This window comes from Pelecanus crispus, chromosome 5 (genome assembly GCF_030463565.1).
Source record: "Pelecanus crispus isolate bPelCri1 chromosome 5, bPelCri1.pri, whole genome shotgun sequence".
NCBI classification, from domain to species: Eukaryota; Metazoa; Chordata; class Aves; order Pelecaniformes; family Pelecanidae; genus Pelecanus; species Pelecanus crispus.
The window spans coordinates 81,179,613-81,200,028 of NC_134647.1; the positions used below are offsets into that span (position 1 = coordinate 81,179,613).

The window sequence follows — 20,416 nt, forward strand, 5'->3', positions numbered from 1 at the left end:
TATTAAAATAGTCCCTTAGCAAAGAAAGAAACTCTACTTTCTGTCAGACACAGAACTTTTCAAGAAGTGAAGAGGAAAATCCATGTTTTCTGTTAAACTTGACCTCTTCATATACCCTTCCTACTATCCCCTGGTATCTCCCAGCTGGGCCAAAAATTTAGCGAACGACAGTGCCACTATGCACCGCACCTCACGATGGCAGGCCTTCAGTGCTCCCACCTGAGATACGATCAGAAAAATCTCATGAGTGGGTAGCTTTATTTTTTTACATGCAGACACTATAATTTACTTAAGTAGCTAGCTGTTATGTCTGATGACCCAAGTACTTTTTTGGCTACACTCCAGCAGCAAAGAAGATACAAAATTAAGGGCTGGAAGTTGGCAGCTACCTTCTGAATAATCTTTCCTCCTCAACTGCCAGTTCCACCCACCTCTTCATCTTTTAGGGAAGCTTCTCTGAAGACGCTGAGAAACTGAAAGAGGCCTTACTATTTTCACTAAATATTTGGATGTTTAATAAAATTGTTATCTAACTTGTTCAGCATGCCGCTATGTGATTGGACATTTCAAAGTTAAAACGCATTGACTGGTCTATAGGATTATAGTCTCATTCAAATGAAAGCACTGTAACACCAGTTGCCACCTAACGTTAGAGAGATTTTTATCAATGACCCAGCAGTATGTGTGCTCCCAAAAAGATAAACTGAAAATAAATCAGGTGCAATGTGGATGCCTCTGGCGGAATCCAAGGCAGGAGTCATTCTAGGAACCAGAGGGCTGCTGATAGCACAACATTAAGAGAATGCAAACGTGACTTACATCCATTTTTAATGCCCACACTTTACCTTGAGATGTACATACTGCTCACAGGTAAGAATCTGGGGTACCTGTAAAATTCACACAACCTCTAGATACTCTCACCTGAGCTGTAGTTGACTGAAATGAAACATGCTACAAGTGTATTCAGGTTTTAATATGGAGGTATATCTCTCAAAAATGGCTGGGTGGCCAAGAAGGGTGTGGCTAAGAATAAGTCTATCAGATTCACACAACCCAAGAAAAGCACCACGGATTTTCAGAAATTCTACCCTGAAATTTAGGAATAGAGCTTCAATATAATTTTCTTCCAAACCTATGACCTTAACCAGCTGTTATGTATGGACAGAAACAATCAACATGACTACAACTTTATAACCAAAATGTTAAACATAAAGAGAATGAAAAGAAAATGAAACTTGAAATAGATTATATGAAATATATAAAATATAATATAATAGTTTATATAAAAATGTAAGAAAGATGTAAAAATAAGCCAGTGAAAAAGCATTCTTCCTGGGAGTTGTGAGACTGAGAGGCACAGCAGCAGGAAATTGGAAAGAAAAGTACTCAGTTGCTTTCTTAGAGTTTACATTCGACTTATGTGGCTCATAACAAAGGATGTATTTCGGTGTCCTTGAAAGAAGCCTTTAAAATATTTATTCGGGTTTAAGTGCTCAGAAGATAAGTACTTACTGCCACATTTTTCTTTCAACAATTAAAAGAATATACCATCTCCACTAGATATGCACGCCAGGTTTAGACGCACAAAGAAGTTCCCGCTGATTTATGAGTTACCAGCAATCGGCACACCTGCAGCAACCGACTGCTTCAGCGCTCTTTCAAACCCCATAAAATACAAGGTAAGTCCAGTTTGCTACGTCCAAAATGAAAGACATTCATATTAACTTGAATTAGCTCGTATTTGCCGCGAGTTACAAACATGCACACGGGTAGTTACCGTACTGACACAGTAATTTGCTCTCCCATGGAAACTTGTGGGCACGTCTGTGTTCACATAACAGTATATCAGACTAATACTGTATGAAGAGAGAAAGAATTTTGCTTTTTGGGTCCTGCCGGCCACCTGATTTTGCATGTTTAGCAGTTGCTACTTAACCTTACAGCAAGTACAGTTCATTAGTTTCAACCAGAACATAAAAAAGGAATTAAACTATAAAAGCTGGGTGAACTGAGATCTAGAATATGGAAATGTGACAGATATGAGAAGTTTGGTGGAGAAGACCACGTAAAAGTTTACGATCACAGTTCTTAAACTCGATGCGCGTAAAAAGTTCAGAAGCTATCAGCCGTGTTGAGGGTGGAGATTAAGATCAGTTCAGAGCCCACAAAGAACTCTGCTAATCTACATGTTCCTCTCAGTGGATAAGGAAAAAAAAAACCATCTTGGAACACTTTATTCCCACATTTCTCTCTGAATTTGAGATCTTTCCATAGCCCCCCTCCCCACAAAGCACAGGAGGCTGGGATGTAGTCCAGCTGCCGTCAATCAGACTGAAGAGCTGGCTCCAGTCGTGATAGATTCAAGCGTGTGCCTCTGCCTTCCTTGTCTAAGCTAGAACACGGCCGCATGGAGCCAGCTCTCCTACTACCGACGGAGTTCATAGCAGCAAAGTAAACTCTTTACTTGCTCCCGAACAAAAATAAACTGTTTGATGGCATAACTGCATCTACACTAGGGTTCTGCCAGGACAGCAGTTAGATGCGATTTTATTTTTAGTATTCCTAGCCTACATAAGTATGCGAGCAAGACTTTTAAATATAGACCTAGCCTTCATATTTTTCTTCATTAGAGCTCTAGCAGAATGCCTGAAATGTAAACCACATCACAGAAATTAAGTGCAGAATACGGGCTACAGGAACAGCACATACTTACTACTTTTATCAGGTATAAATTTGCTTTCTTCTTATTATTGTAATATACATTACATAAGACAGAAAAAAGCAGAATTATCTAAATCACATACGCTCAGTGCCTCATAAAAGACTAAAATCGTATCACAGCCAGTATAAATGGATGTCAAAGCTACTGTGCATCTTAAAAAGCTCAAATTCCGTAATTTACCCAATTGCATATGACAAACATGAAATGGAAATTGGGGCAAGTATTTGGGGGATAAGTGTTTTGCACAGGTAATAAGGCTAGCAGAATTCTGTCATCCTTACAAACTTCCGATTTTAATTTTGACGCATCATTGACCTGTTAATAATTTTAAAATTTTGCCATTTGGAGGTTTATTTTTTTAACATTGCCACAAGGTCATTTTCTCCCCAGCCAATGGCAACTTGTACATCCTAATATTAAAACAGTAACTACCCAGAAAAGGGCATTTCCCAGGGAGTAATGGCTGGCTGGGAGGAGTTGATGGCCCGAGGCACAGCTGAGGGCCATTAACCCTGGCCAGTTATTAATCGCCAGGAAATGCCCTGCACCAAGGTTGTTATTGCTATTTTAAGCACAGATCGAGGGGGGTATGAAACGGACATCTTAGTGTACAGATTTTTTTTTGTAACGCATGATGCGTTTTCCTCTGTTGCAGTTTACAGAGGACATTTCTAGAAAGAATTGAATGCTCTGCCTGATACCCGGCCGGATTTCACAGATCATTTCGCAGCACTCTATTGTGCGCACAGTAACTTACCAAACTGTGAAAACAGTTGGGGATTTTAAGAGCTTTTCTTTTCTCGCTAAATAATAGTCTGCATAGAAAAATAAAAGGAAATTCAAACCTTAATAAGATGAACAAAAATATGCAACTCTTCATGTCACTGTCAGCAGAATTACATTCTGCAAATATCTTTTTAATCACACTGCCTTTATGTTTAGTGCATTTCCTTTGTCGATATCCTGCTTAATGACCATTCACATCTCTCTTCAAAAAAAGGAATTTTTAGCAGCAACAGCCAAAGCACATCCTGAACCAGCTTCAGCTGATGCTAGCCATTAAGGAGTTTGTCTCTTCCAATAATCAAGCAGATTGGGTCATTTTCTAGGAGATGGTCAGTAAAGTATTTCAGAAACTGCTTTAATTTTCTCCTAGTCCTTTACCCTAAGGCTAAAGTTTTAACTATGTGCTCATAGCACTCACAAAACTGTGAGAATTGTTCTTTTCTTGCAGGGATCAATAACTCACTCTCCAAATCAAAAGGATATTCTTCGCCTATGTACAAATAGTCCTCTGCCTTACTGAACTACTTACTATTTGTCAAAGCTTAGCTGTGAAAGTAAAACAAACAAAGTCAGTCACGGCATAGGAAGAAAGTACAGTTCTGCACTAAACTAGTTTGACAGGTTTCTCAACAAAGCTGTAGTTTCCAAGTGCAAAACATAAAAGATCTTCTCACGTTTCTCCTCAAGGTCCTAATTTGTCACCACAAACCATGTATATTTGAATCATAGACTGTAAAAATCTCACTGACTTTACCATGTGGTTCTATTTTCAGTTACAAATTGCCGTTTCCAGCAAAAGATATGTGCTTTCTTAAAACAAAATTCCCTCAAATTGATGGCCGGAGTGTTGCGTTTCCACCTCTTTGCCAGACTAATAACCATCTTCTTAAAAACTTAATAATAACAAAACCACCGAAATTAATATTGTAGCAGTTGGGACCAACCAGCATGACATGTACTGCATGATCATTTGAACGTGCACGAACAGACGTTGTATCTGGATATATTTTTAGCAGACTTTCTTGTTTTTCTGTAGGTAGGATCATCTGTGGTGACCCTCTGGAAATAGAGACTTTCAATTCTTACTAAATTGAAGACCGCACTTGAATTACAAAACCCTTAGCACGTAATTTCAAACTCAAATTTTACTTGAGTTCAAGTAACGTAGTTACATGCTAATCAGGTTGTCAAAACGTAATACGGGCGCACTGGTCTGAAGGTTGAGACGGGACTGGGAGGCAGGAGAGGGTTGCTGATCCTGGGTACAAATCTAACAGCTCTTTGTGCATTGGCAATGTAAACCCGTAGGAACGGGTTACGTAGCTCAGTACCCCGTCTCCAACACACACCAAGCAGCAGCTTTCTAGGGCTTACAGCTAGAAACCTCTCCCAGCGTTTACGAAATCTGCGGCACAGGATTTCCCTGAGCCCGAGGCGATGCACTCCACAGCCTTCTCCAAACAACTTTTCCAGTTGGTTCTTTCTCAACCCGTGTGCACCCCCGGCACCGGCAATGCCCTGTGAGAATGAGCTCCGCAGCCACGGTGGCCCGTGGCGAGGCGTCTCCAGCTGCTCATTTCCACCTATCACCCTCCGGTTCCAATCCAGCTGCACCCTTGCTGAGACAGAAAAATCTGAACCACGCGGTGTATTCAAAATGAAAAAAAAAAAAAAAACCCAAAAGAATCGATACGCTGGCATAATGATGGTTTTTGCTTTGTTCTCTCTCCCTTTCCCAGAAATTTTGTGTTTGATAAGCTTTATTTCAATGCTGTTCAGCAGTAAGCTGAGATTTTCATGGTGCTCTCCAATGTAACCCTAGTGTAGTTAGCTTAGAATCAATCACTGTATATATAAATTTAGTGCTGGTTTATCCCATGCGCATACTACATTTATCTTCATTTAATTTTATCTGGCAGTTCATTGGCCAGTCACTCAGTAATGCAAGATCCTTCACAACCCTTTATAGTCAGCTCTCATCTTTATCTCCCTACAATACCTACTATTACCAGAAAAGTTTACATTCTTGAAATTCTCTCTCTTTTCCAGATTGTTAATAAACATTTTAAATAGCACAAAACACAGCACAGACCCCTAGGACATTTTACTGGAGCTCCCTATCCACTGTGAAAATTGAGTATTTATTCCTTAACGTTGTTTCCTATGTTTAGCTAGTTATTTATTCATGTGGGTTTCTTCCCTCTAATCTTATGTCAACTTAATTTCTTTCAAATCCTTCAGTGAGGGACCCTATCAAACGCTTTCGGAAACCCAAGCTCACTTCATCAGCTCAGTCTCTCTTGATGTCTTCAAGGAACATGTTTTAAGGCATGGCATACTACACAAGGGGTTTCTTTACTTGTTTTTTTCTTTTTTTTTTCCCCCTTTTTACTAATTCTGTTCTTCAGAAGAGCTTCTACCAATTTGCATACAAGGATAGAAGATTTAAGGCCTGTAGTTCCCCTGATCTCTCCCAGAAAAGAGGTGTTAGTTACATTGACCACGTGCCAGTTCTCTGCTACTTTTCAAGCCTCAAGCCAATCTGCTACAGCCAACACTGCTATTGAAAAATGCTGATGATAGATGAGAATTTTCCTGTATTTTTTACTTTTTTTTTTTTTTTACTAACACCTAAGCCTCCAGAGGTGAAAATTTACAGCACCATATTTTGTAGCTCAGTCCCATCTCTATTAATATTTAGTTCATATGAGGCTTGAGCATTTTCTTACACCTTGTGGAAGAGCCTTGCCCAGAAAACTTCCTTCCTTATAAGTAAATGTGATCTCAAAGACCCAATCAATCAACATTTCTGTTACTAGCCTCTGTTTTTGTTCACTTACTCTTGCAGATAGAAACTGCTGTGCCTACAGAAACGGATGGGCACCTCTGGTGTAAATCCACTGTGTAAATCACCGAGTTCTTGTTGAATTCCTCCTTAGACTGCACAGAGGAAAATGCATTCTGCTAGCTTGTGAAGAGCTGAACCAGGACACCCTCAGGATGGGCGAGAGTGGAAGCTCCCCTGGAATAGGCGGAGGTACGTTGTTCATAGAATCGTTTAAGTTGGAAAAGACCCTTAAGATCATCCAGTCCAACCATTAACCTAACACTACCAAGTCCACCACTAAACCAGTTAAGGGGAGAGGAGCAACCCCACGCCTCCTGGCTTGGTGGCTGGATCATTTATAATGAAATGTTAACGTGTCTGCTCTTCCTTCATGTCAGCTCTCTTCTCTCTCTTTTCTAGGCAGCATCTTTCTGCGCTGTTTTTCATCCTCCCTTTTCCTTGTGGTGAAGGATGAAGAGAGGAAGGGAAGGTGATCATATGTTCCACTCTCCAAGGTCTCTTCCCTTCTACCCACCAGAGTAGTCATTGGAAATTGAGGAGTCTTGGCCATTCTTGAACTCCACACTAGCTAGGGCCAAGTGGTTTAGTTCTGGGGCAAGGTAACTAGTATGAGTGCCTTATTCCAACCTCATCCTCCCTCTTCAGCTAGGATTTCCTCTGATGTTAAGGGACTAGGCCTACTGCCAGTTTTCTGTAGTGAAAGGGATCTTTTCCATATGGTGAATTTAACAACTGCTGTGTGGGTTTTTTCACCTCCTACCAAGCATCCATGACGGCTGGCTTTGTGAAGTTTAAGCTGCAGCAATAACAACTTCTGGAGTTTTTTAATGTCATTTCTGGATCTGAAATTCAGATGCGGGAACCCAGGTAGCTGTTCTGCGCTGCTGGGCACGTCCATGATATGGAGCGTTCAAGCTTCTGGGCAACCTGGTTTGTGGCTCCCTCCCCTTGTGCTCCGTCCTTCTCAGTTCACGTCAAAAAGCATCTGGGCTTCCAGCAAGGGTCCTCTGATAGGCCTGAGAACGTACAGCTCATACCCTCCCCAGGTCCACAACACACCAACTGGTATTGGCACCAAGTGAGGTCCACATGGGCACAGCCCTACACGGTTGTTTAGAAATGTTTTATTCCAAGTTTGTAGGTGTTGTGGCTTGTCAAAATGTCTGTGACTTACTGTGTGGATGCACACCTCCGTAGGTATTTGGAGTATAAAATGTTATTTCTTTGTGATGGAAAGGCAAAGCTATCTATACTTGCCCTAGGAAAAGCAGGTGTTTATGGAGAGCAGATGGCTGACAATTTGATCTTCATTTCTTCTGAACATGACTCCTGCAAAGACGAAGATGAAGGTTCTGCCTTTCACCTCACCTAATTACCCATATTACAAATGCTATTCTGAATTCCTGATTATTTCAAATTTGAAACCCAAATGGTAAAACAAACTATTACCTTTTAAAACCTGAATCAAGTCAGTCGCTGGTATCTCAAAATGTAAATACTATGTACTCTACACAACATCCCACAGACCTCTGAACCCCCATAAAAAATAAAAGCTATAATAATACCTGCAAAAATACACAAATAATTCCTAATACATCTAGTGAGAAAGCCAGCTTTGACCTCTTCCTCACAGTAAAGCTGTGAAGTTTACAATTCCTCAGTAACTTAAAAAGTTGTCCACCCAATGTTCCTTAATTTTAAGTCTCAAAGGAGATCTACAGCAGTTTTAGATATTCTGGTCAATTCCTCTCAGTAACCAGATTACAAGGTCTACTATTAGTGCAGGCTTAGAGAGGGAAAAGTTTCTATAAATATATAAAAGTTGTTCACAAGTCTGTAGACAAAACCTGGTATTATAACCAGAATTGGTCCTACACATAAACTTGATATGTAGGACCCCATTTCAGGGATCACTTCGGCAAACTAATCAAACCTCTTCATTTAAACCATCCAAATAACTACTATTGCTATTGCAAATCTATTTCTATTCATCTTACAACTTCAGGAAATCTTTCTGAACATTGCGTTTTTCTGCACTGAAAGTTATTTACAGGAGCAAAGCAGTCCCTTATGCCTGCTCAATTGTAACCTTCTTGCTCTGCAACCCCTCATTTCCTCCTGTCCTTACAGAGTAGAATTAAAACAAATCTGGTTTTGTTACTTAAATTAAACAAACAAACAAAAACCACCAAAACCAAACAAAACTGGCTGCCTTATTTCATACCCCTATGGTAGAAAAAACCCTGCATAATATAAAAAACTAATTACACCATTCCAGATTTTAAAAAACATAACAAAATACAAAACCACAATGCTACAAAGAAGTCGGTTTATCAGCCTGGGATCCAGCGATCTGTTCTCGCGCGCTCTCTAGCATGGCTACTCCTGACAGGTGTTCCTGGGACATTCTGAACAAAGTGTTGAACAAAAATACAGCTTTAACAGTTTCAGCCTTGAAAAGCTGCACTCTGCTGAGTAACTGTCAGAGAGACTGTCAGCAACATTCTGCAAGCAGCAGAGCAATCATTAAGATGACAAGAGTTTTCGGCTTAGCTTTGGGGTCCAAGAGTACTTGAAGTTTCTAGCAGAAGAGGTTTCTCAATTCAGCACGTCACGACACTGATAGCTGAATCACAGAATCGGTGTCGCAGCTGACAATCTGGTACCCTATGCACGTTCCTTAGAGTCATACAGCAGCCTAAACTCATTTGTGTTCAGCAAGGAGGCCAAAAAGTTACTTTTAAGACTTCAGTGTACTACTATAGCAATATTGAAAAATATTCAGTTGGCATCTTCTTCCCAAATCCCAGTCCTTCTTGCAGTACAAATTTCTCAGACATTTGCTTGTTCATGATGGGCTTCTCTTGGCCCTGTAGGGACTGACATTCCCCTTGCAATCTATTTGGTGTCATTAAGTGCCCTTTCAAAGCCCTTTACCGATACTGCTGCCACCTCCTGCACGTGCTCAGATCCAAACTAATTTGCACATTGAGGTTTTTCATTAATTTCCTTATTTTTTTATCATCTACAGGGCACCAGTTAGGGTTTGGGGAAGGTGGAGAAAGACTACCTGGCAACTGTGCCCATCACCTTCTTACTGAACCTTCAGTTAAACATTTTTCTGTAGAGAAGTGTTTTACCGCTTTCAAACCTCGCTCCTTCTCAAGCTTGTTCTCTCCAGTGCAGATGCTAAAGAGGTTTCAGGGCAATACGAAACCTTAAAATACTTGGCCAACTACTAGGTAGTGTAAATATATAGACATGCTTATGAGACTGGAAGAACAGACATCTGTGTAAGCAGGTGATTTACCAACTCAAATGAGAAGGCTGAGTGATGGTAAGCAAAGGGTTTTGATGAGGAGCAGCAGCAGTTTGCATGCTTTTCCTGATGAAACAAGTGCTACCACCAATATATCCCCTGCCACTACCAGTATTCACAGTTCCCAGCACAGATAATGGCCATAGTGTAGCTAATGTCAAGTATATGAATATAAAATTTCAGCAGTAAGTTCTCTTCCAAGGTTTTATAATTTTCTTTTCAACTTTCTCAGCCACTTTCTACTGATTGTAGACTTCTGCTAAAGTAAAAATGAATTTTTTTATTTTTTTTTAGACAGTTTTCATTCCAGATCATATCATTAGGTGCGTTCTACTTGGCCAAATTCATATTTCTTAAGTAAACTAATTTCTTGAATATACCATAAACCGCCATTCTTTCAGCCACATTTCGGCTGGAAGGTACATCAATACACCATATAAGCAGGCATCTCCTTGGTAAATAAAATATGTAGGACATGTTGTGGCATTAGTGTTAGTTCTTTTACCCCATTATCTAAAGCACTTCAAATATTGCATGTCCAAATACTGGTCTAGTCTTCTTAACATGAACTGTCAACTTTATGCGTTTTCCATCCGCGGTGGGTTAACCCCGGTCAGAAGCTAAGCCCCCACCCAGCCACTCGTCCACTCCCCAGCTCCAAATCTCCCCCCCACCATTTCAAATCACTCCAAGCAGGCCTTAGAAAGGGAGAGTTTCCCTATTTCTCATGATGCTTTTGAGATAATATTTGTATTACATTGGAGCAGCTTTTATTGGCCTTGGCCCACAATGTCCCTCTGTAGCAGGGAGTAGAGAGACAGACTACCAACTATGATTCTGGTTTCAGTAGTCATTCCTCTCAAACAAGCAGTAATTAAATTTTAATCTGAAAATTCTCATTATTGATATTTTTCTTGCACTTTTTTCTTGAGTCTTAGATTAATATAGCACTTTACAAACAACCTTTTGGGGGGGAGTGGGGATGCAGAATTTGCCAATAAGGTGTCAGCTTTATACTAATTCAGAAGGGATATTTTAATATTACACTTAAGGCGATGAAATTAATAAAATAATTGTTTCATCTTTTCTCATAGTCAAGTCCTTAGTCTCTACTACTAAAGAATAAAAAAAAAAAAATCCATTTTCTCCTTATTAATAATTGCACAGAATGACAAATCCTGTGGTATCAGATGCTATGTGTAGCCATAAGACAGAAAAATATAAATAACAGACTCTCATAAAAAACCCTTAGTTAACCACGTAAGGAAGATATTTGGATATCACAAAGAGAGGCCAATATAAATAAGTAAAACCACAATATCTGGGAAAGTAAAAAGAAGATGACAAATACAAACAGACCAATTTTCTTCTCACTTTCACAGCGCTCTGACTGAAAGGATGTTTTCTTGGTATATAGGAAAGCACTGGACACAATGTTTTTAAAACTGCGTCCTTTGAAAATTTAACAATAAATAACACTGAATAATACCATATGTTTTAAATGGTCTCAGCCAAGTTGCTGAAGTAATACCTTACTGAGATGTCTAAAGTACCAGAAGGAAAACAATCCCATTTTTAACTGCAAATCATTTCAGCAGAGAAGCCCCTGATTTTAAAAAAAAAAAAAAAAAAAAATCATCTGGAGCCTGTACTGTGCATACCACCTAATTTCTTTGTGTGTGTGTGTGTTTTTTTTGAAAAGAACAGCAATAGTAACAGTAAATTAACTCAATTTTAAAAAGTCCAAATTGAAACGGCAAAGATTTTGATGATACTTCACAAGCAAACATACAAAATCCAGACACTTTCTCTTTCTGCCTTCTCCTCTGCTTGGACCCTTACAAATATTTAATTCACTGCCGGTGGCACTGCAGCATTCTGCTGGTGGCAGCTTTTGCCCTAGTCCACTTGAAGAGGATTCAGGGGTGAAGGGAGAAGCTAATAGAAGACTGGGAAAGACTTCGCAGCCAGAGATAATTGCAAGCTACAAGCAAGAATCAGGAGTCAGAAGAGCCAAAGAATGAGGCCACACGCTACAGGAGTGAAGCCAGCACAAGGGTGAAGCTAGTTCCTGATCTACAGAGCCAACATGTCACAGTTACATGACACTGGCCACTGAGCTGTGCCTGGTGGTCCCCTTTTGCACAACCCCTTGCCAAATTTAGTTTAGGGTTTTTTATTTATGTAGTGTATTTATGTATTTATTTTTATTTATGTAGTGTATTTATGTATTTATTTTTATTTATGTAGTGAGGTGGGTGTTGGTCTCTTCTCCCAAGTAGTTAGCAATAGGATGAGAGGAAATGGGCTCAAGTTGCACCAGGGGAGGTTTAGATTGGATATTACAATAAATTTCTTCATGGAAGGAGTAGTCAAGCATTGGAACAGGCTGCCCAGAGAGGTGGTGGAGTCCCCATTCCTGGAAGTGTTCAAAAAACGGGCAGATGTGGCACTTTGGGACATGGTTTAGTGGGCATGGTGGTGTTGGGTTGATGGTTGGACTGATGATCTTAGAGATCCTTTCCAACATTAATGGTTCTACTGTAGTTTTAATTTCATTAAAAAAGAATCCAGCCACCAAGCCAGGAAACAAAATTATTACTCTACCCTTAATTGTTTTAGTGGTGGACTTGACAGTGTTAGGTTAATGGTTGGACTTGATGATCTTCAAGGTCTTTTCCAATCTCAACGATTCTATGATTCTATAAATCCTAGGCTTCATTGGGGGAATTCAGCTACTTTTTTTGCGTTATGGTTCACTTGTTCCTAATGGCACGAGATAGGATGCTGTTGTAGCATCATCTTCTAGTGAGGTACCTATTTTGCTCATATCCTTTTCATCTGTAAGATAAATCTTACCTTAAATTACTTGTGTTACATAGCAAAAGTTACTACGTATAAATTGTGATTTGTTTTTAATATTTACCATAGCAAGGTGAGTTTTTTAACTGTAGTCACTTGTGTCCTCATCACTGTTTGGCTTTCATTTGAGCAGAAAATGTCATTCTTTGCTTGTTGATTAAGTTCACTCACAGTTCTCGGAAACCGTTTTTGGTTTTAATAAACCCCCCCCAAAACTCATCAATTTAAAAAGCCTTTCTAGAGGATTGAACAGGAATTTGGGGTAAAAAAATTCTGCAAGCTTTAATTATACAGAATATTTCAAAATAAGCACCAAGAGATTTCTACTCAGTGAACAAAAATCTGTTTTCGGTTAGCAATAAATTTACTATTATAATTGTGACAGTTCTTAGATGAGTTTATGGGGACATTTTAGAAATCCCTGTGAGCAAAGCCAAAGTCTACTGCTGGTGCTGCTTCCCCGTGCCCACGCAGGCATTAAGAACCTCAAAGGTGCCACAGCAGCAGCCACAGCCAATGTGCAGAAGCTGAATTCACATTCTCAAAGTAATAACTCACATAGTGAGGGATGATCAGAAGATGCTCACCCCAGGAACTACGGAAGAGTGGGCCTTCTTCATCCCACACAAGAGGCTAGGTCTCAGAAAATTCAGCTTTTCCTTTTGAAATTGTTGCTAGTGCTTTTCCTCACCAAAGAGAACGGTTTGGTCTCAAGCACAAAATCCTGCAACAGATTTTTGGTGAAGACTGCACTCGGAGACCGTTCCCCCAGCAGATATGGCCAACAGTCTGCCTGCATGCAATATCCAGGACTTTGACAAAGGGTGTTAAAATCCAAATCAGAGAATTACAAATATTATCTTTCGGTTCACACTTCACTATTATGAAGCCCACTCCCAGTGAAGTGACATGAACCTCAGCAAAGAAACACACAGTCCATCCATAGTGAAGTAGGATATTAAACGTGCAGCACTTAACTTCTACTATCAAGACAATGTGTTTAAACATTTTTACACTTGCTGATATGTACATTTAAACTCCAGGAACAGGAAAGAAAAACCTGATTGCCTTCATGCCATAATACATTCAGGAACGTTCACTTATTTTGTTCATAGCTGAACCATGGAGGTAATAACTTCAAGACAGAAGATATGCAAGCTCTGGGATTTCTAGCTCTATCCATTTGAGATAATGATTGAGGTGAATTTTACTTTCCACCTCGTTGTTCTTATTCACTAGAACAGTAGCTGAAAACCATTTATGCCAGCTAGCTGGCATCATTGCCCCCAACTTTGATTATTACCTTCTAGACAATATTCCCCATAGCCAAGAAGGCTCTAACAAAACTCTGTCCTTGCAGTGAAGTTAACTTCAAGTTAGTATTGGGTTTTTTTCCTCCTAAAGCAGCCAACTGCTTATAAAAATATTAGAAGTATCTTTCACATTTGGATTAAGAACGACAAGAACAAAGATTCCTTTTATAATCAAATTCAATTCACAATGAAAATGACTACTATAAATTAAATATTTAAATATGATCTTAAATACAAAATTATTCACAGCGGAACTGACAAGCATCCGTTCTGGGATCAACTCCTTCCCCTGATATTATCTATTTGAATGTAAACATCAGCCTAACTGAAAAATCACGACCGTTCTCTGTTTGTGTAAGTCATTTCACAGAATTTTCTGTCATAAAGACTATTTGGCTGGACTTTTCTGGTTTTTAACAACATACTCGTATGTCAATAAAGCAGCTGGCATTCTATTTAATAAATCTTAAATAGGTGAGTTCTCACAGATCTATAAACCGGAGGTTCTAAATAAGTATATTGGGTCATTATGACTGAGCGGCACTTACGTGGTGTGGAAAGTCAGCCTTCAGCTCAGCAATACTTTTACACCAGTAGGCTGCTGTTTTCTCGCTGATCAATTCGATGTTCAGAAAAGAGCCTTGGCCTGGGCCGTACATAGGACCTGAAGTAATTCCACGCACAATCCTCGGAGAAACATTGGTTATGATATCCTGCAAAACAGTGAAGCCTTTCAGATTGACTTTCCAAAGTGAGGCACATATCAACGATGTCTATGACATAATATAAACTTAAACGTACCAGGTGTTTATAAAATGAACTGTTATTATAGTAAAACCTACAATTATAGGCCAGTTCTCTAAATTAGCAGATTCTCTAATTAGATTCTCTACATCAGAGGAGAAAAACGTTTGCTCTGTGTGTGAAACGGTCTAACTATCACAAAAATGGCAATATGGGGCACCTATAAAATTCCATACAAAACATCATTTAAATAATGCTTTTGTGCTGGGTAGAGGGCATGCAAAACTTTGTGTAAAAATGTCTGTAGGCCTCAGTCACGTAACAGCGTACATGTGAACTACGCTCCCCAAAGTCGATCAAAGTCCGTGTCCTACGCTAAAGTGCAAGGAGGTACTGCCCACCAGCCTCTCCGACAAAGAGTCAGGGTCCCAGGTCCCGTCACCAGCAAAAGTGTACTTCACAAATAAAATATTATAATGACGAGAGATCACAATCAAAAAATAAACCCCAAAATACTGAAAATTAAGATCAATATCGTAAAGCACGACATTTCTGAAGGTCAACAGGAGGTTAGCAAACAATTTTGAAACACACAGTAAACACATAAAATGTTGACTTGTTTAGCACTCTTAATTAAGCTGCAATGTCACCGTATCTATATTAAAAACGAACTGTAAATTCTGACATTATTTAAAACTAGAGAGAAACATAGATGGCAAAATGTTCCTTTTGCCAATTCCCAATTAAAAATAATTTTGAGTAAAGGTCATTTATTTACAAATGTATCAGAATTATTTGTTTAAGTACCCCTTCTCACCATCTTGTCATTTTTAGTGAGATAACATGAACCTCCATTAGTATATAGCAATTAAGGTCAATTTACATATTTTAATTAAGAATCATCCCATATAAAACAATTAGGGTAATAGGCATACTAACTGGATTTCATAACATTTGGACGTTTTTCCAACTAGATAGACAGGAAACCTTAATTAGCATTAATTAGCACTGATCTGCATATGTTTGATAAGGCATACCCTTGCCACAAAAGATTATTTATTCCTGAATCTGCCAAATGCTGCAGTTACAGAGGATAAAGGGACTTTTCTTCACATTGTATGTAAATTCGAGGTAATCTTCATTTGCTTATAGAGTTGAATTACTTATTATACAGTAAATATGAACTAATATTTTATACTGATAGATAATTACATGTCCATTTGCATATGTAGAAATCATACAAAGTAATCGCCGCAGTTCATCTATTTTCAGGCCTAATAAGTCTGCAACATGGACATCACAATAATCCCTAATTTTCCTATTATAATATTTTCCCTTTGTCACAAAAGCTTCACCTCCCTCTCAACAGTTAAGTTATATTTTCAAAAAAAAAATTCAGAACATTTTATGAACTTATGCAAATCAAAACCAAACAGCAGTGTACACTCCCCTCACTCCCAAAACAAATTACAAAAATTGCAGTTTATGCAGAAGAACCATTTACATCAGTTTGCTCTGCATTATCCTCTTGAGCATTTCACTGCTTTTAAATTGCCTCGGAGGAGCCTGCGCTTTGACTTCACCCCAGAAAGCTATTCATATATACGGGCCAGCACTACCACATCATCCAGCATGATAAAATTCTATGATTCTATAAAATATGCAAAGTCAGTGACTTAAATGCTGGCAATATGACCTTACTCCTGCAAGCACAGGGTGCACGTGGTCATTTGCCAATGGATACGAGTTACTTGGACTATCATAGAATTGTTTATGTTGGAAAAGACCTTTAAGATCATCCAGTCCAACCATTAACCTAACACTACCAAGTCCACCACTAAACCAATTAATGGTAGAGTAATAATTAATTTAATGTTTCCTGGCATGGTAACTGGATTATTTTTTAATGAAAGTAAAACTAGGAATCATTAAGGTTGGAAAGGACCTCTAAGATCATCAGTCCCACCGTCAACCCAACACCACCATGGCTACTATGCTGCAAGCGACCACGAGCTTCCTTTTCACACGCTCCAAACGAGTCAGAAGCTACGTAGCTACAGTAGTAGGGCACTAAGCCTGAGCTAACAGCCTGTCTGTTGGTGGCCATTATTATTCTTGGGTTCGGTGCAAATTATGGTAAGACGCACGTGGCATGATTTCCATTTTGTGGCTGGTTCATGTATGTGCGTATGCCAGACATCGCTTGGAGCCACCTACGGTACTGTTTGTTATCTTACTGTGAGAGTGTTTTGTTCTTCTTCCAGTCTCTCTCATTTTACTACAGGTAAGAATTTGAAGACTGAGATATTACAACCTAGATTATACCTCTTGCGGGACGCTCACAAAGCCTCAGTCTGCTTCCACGTGAAAACACCCTGAAGTTTTTGTATCTGCTTTGGGTCTCCAGCAGATCTCTTCTCTCTTCTAAGAACAGAGACCCCTGTTTAGACCTTGCGACTGCTGCCAAATCCTCATGGCTTCGATTCACTCCTTCCCAGAGCTCAGCCATAGCCGACATCCGAGTGACAATTTCCCTCTCCAGGATCCCATGAAGTTGAATCAGGTAATGCACACACGTTGCAAACTGTCTCAAAAGCAGCCACGCCTCACTTTAATGACCGCAGGAGATAGACGGGGCCACACGAAACCATTAACACGCGTACTTCTCTCTGCCTATGTTTCCTCACTCTTGAATTTTCCTCGGGATTTTGAGATGCCCCTTGGTGCTTAGGGACCTCCCCGCCCCGTGCCGTGCCAGCAGACAGCTGCTCCTTCAAATGGCGGCTTCCGCTGCCTCCCTACCGCCTCGGCGCCACAGGACCCCTCCGCTCTGTCCGTGCGTCACCTTATCTTTCCTGACCAAGCTGCTTCTGCTTCCAAAAATCCTTCCCAGCTTTGAAATCCAAACATTACCACCTGGCTGTTTTGTCTTGATTCCTCCCGAGAGGGATACTCTGTCCTTATTTAAGATCCTGTTCCTCGTTTGCCTCTCCTAGATCAGAGTAAGCTAGATGGAGAGAGTCTGTAATGACTGACACGCTGGCACCTCTCCTGTCTCTTGTTAGCACATGACAGCCCCAGACACAAGGAGACTCACAGTTCATGGAAACAGAATGGAATTTATAACTTACGTGATGATTCACGGAATCTGCCTATGTACATACAGAATAAAATCGCACAAGTGACAGAAACGAAAATTGCCTCTTTGAGATGAGCGTGAAATACGTCCACAGAACTTGCCTTACCATCATCTTCCTCTCCAGTCTCCTGCCATGTCTACGAAAGCTAAACAGGGAGAGAGTTAGGCAAAAGATCTATTGGCTGGGCTTAGCCAACTCCGTGTCTTTTGGTCTTAGGAGTGAATTTTACATGGTATCACAGGTTCTTTCACTAAGATGGGCCATTCTGCTGGTTGGCCAATTGTTACCGCTGTCTCCACAACGGCAGGTAAGGTCAGAGTAGCTGAAATAGCCATAGTTCTCCAGCCCACGGGGTTTGAGACAGATCATCATCTGGTGTTTTAATGGAAACCTCATCTTCCCTGTTTGTAGGAACTGTCCGGCCAAATGCCGGCACTCGTCATTCCTTTTATTTTCTGAAACCCCAGCTTTTCCTTTTAATACCAGCTATGCACACAATTCTTATTGTTAGTAAAAATTGTTATGTGTATAAAAAGCCACAACAGAACTGGAGCAAGAAGCCCGACAGGAAGCGCTTCAAGGTTCGAACCTAAAAACTTTTTTGATTCTAAAAAAAAAAGCTGACTGCTACAGAGGGATGACCTGACCGATGAGTTGGTCTGGTCCCCGCATGCAGTTGAAAGTAGAGGTCCACACACAGGAATAGGAGAACGTCCCCAAACTCCAAAACGAATCAAGCATCTTACCTCCCCATGAGATGGAAGCAATAAACAGTCCTTGGGAAAAACAGCACAAAGCTTTCACGTACTCTGAAGACCAAGCATAGAAGACTTTCAATAAAGAGCAACTAGGGGAGAACAAAGCTTATATCTGACCACACTGAGAGACAAAGCTATGGGGAAAATGACTAAAAACATCATTGGCAAAGGTAAACAGAACAGTCTGTAGAAAATAAATTTGTTTTGTGGGGAAATCTTGCAAATTAATGTAGACTTGGGGATTAGGGAAACTGTATTCGGTACTAGATTACAGCAGAACAACTTGGTGTGGGGGAGTTAATGCAAACAAAGAGAAACAGTGACAACAAATGGAATCGAGGGCCAACTGTGAATCATGAGTATTTCAGTTACTAAATTTCTTCCTTTGCCTCAAAAGCTGATCCTTTTCCTCAGGACAGCACAGGAGAAACAATAATACAAAACCCTCAGATATACCTAGCCTAGGACATCACCTAAGAAAGTGATGCTACACAGATAAAAGCACCAATACCCGGCTGCTTTTGGATTCCCCTTTTCTGCTTATGAACAATTCTGGTATTCCGGTAACTTGAGAGCGAGTTAATTTGCATTACACATATATTTCTGTTCCTGTTGATTAATTAATCAACACACTAAAAAAAAAAGACCCAAGGCATTGATCAGGCCCCATTTGCTCTAATAATCTCTGAACTCTGCAATCAGATCATTGAATTCTAAACTACTTAAGTCTAATGGGCTGGGAGGTTTGAGACAACATCTTAGAGATAAAGCCCAAACACTCAGCGCTTTTTAGCCCGTTAAATTTAAATAAAGGTGCAAATCAATTCATCAGCCCATGATGAACTGTTCACTCTAGAAGTTGTTTCGCTTAACGCTGTCCACATTTACACTTCAAAATTGCCACAGACTTCTGTATTGTAAAAACACAACCACGCCGTTTAAGCTGAGAGAGACCTTTACGTCGGGGTGGCAGGCACATTTTGAATTTTAAGGGACCCAAAGGGGTGTCCAGCACAGTGTTAGATCTGGTGATAAGCACATTCATTGTGTGTTTCTCCTAAACTAATCACCAGAGACATAATTCACATTGTGAATATTAACGTTGTCATCTGCAGGCGTGGAAGTTAATGACCCGTAGAAATGAATCAAGCCATTCACCTCTCTCTCAGAGTTATTGTTTTAGGGGAATCAAGAAGACAGCTCTTCATTAACTGGGTTCACATTTTTATTTCATAATCATGTCTCCTAGAAACTAAAAAAAAAAAAAGAGTGTGGAGAAAAATCTCATGTAAAGAGGTCAGTTGCAGGAATACATAAAAGCAGTCTCCCAAAAGGTACACCACAGCCTCATGCCTATTCAATTAATGTAGTTACATTAGGCAAATATAGTAAAAAGAACCAAAAGGATAAATGTATATGATTTTTCACATCAAAGCTCTGATGTGTTTCTATAGATTTGCAGAGCTTGAAGCATTCTTTTTCCCCCCATTTTTCCCAAAATATTACAGCTAATGGTATTTTAATGAACACTTGAAATAATAAAGTTGCTTAAGAGAACACACAGGCATTTATAGTTGGGATATGGAAAGAAAATTAATTAACTATACCTTTAATTAATGTATTAACCTGTTGTACAAGAATTCACTCCTGAAAGTACAGGTGTTCTGCAGTGTAAGTATCTGCAGCACAATTAAGGTTTCGAATCAGATTTTTGGATTTTAAAAATCTATTTAATCCCACTACACCGAGTGTTATCAGGTGTTGCCTTCACTCCGAGAGGCTTCTATGAGACACAGAGAACTCGCCTTGCAGCACTGGCCCCCAAAGTCAGTGAAAGTCACCGCATACTTCAAATTAAGCTTTTTTCCTCGTCTTTAACTTACGAAAGCAGATAGGAATTAGTGACCTGCGTCATTTTTGTTTC

General features: G+C 39.7%; 1 protein-coding gene across 1 annotated transcript in view; it reads right to left on the minus strand.

Moving 5' to 3' along the window:
* Window positions 1-20,416, minus strand: part of DPYD (dihydropyrimidine dehydrogenase) — a 351,478-nt gene that overhangs the window by 130,082 nt on the left and 200,980 nt on the right. Inside the window, exon 15 of the mRNA XM_075710934.1 lies at window positions 14,399-14,563. Within this exon, the coding sequence (XP_075567049.1) occupies window positions 14,399-14,563 (165 nt within the window). The remainder of the gene's footprint in view (window positions 1-14,398; window positions 14,564-20,416) is intronic.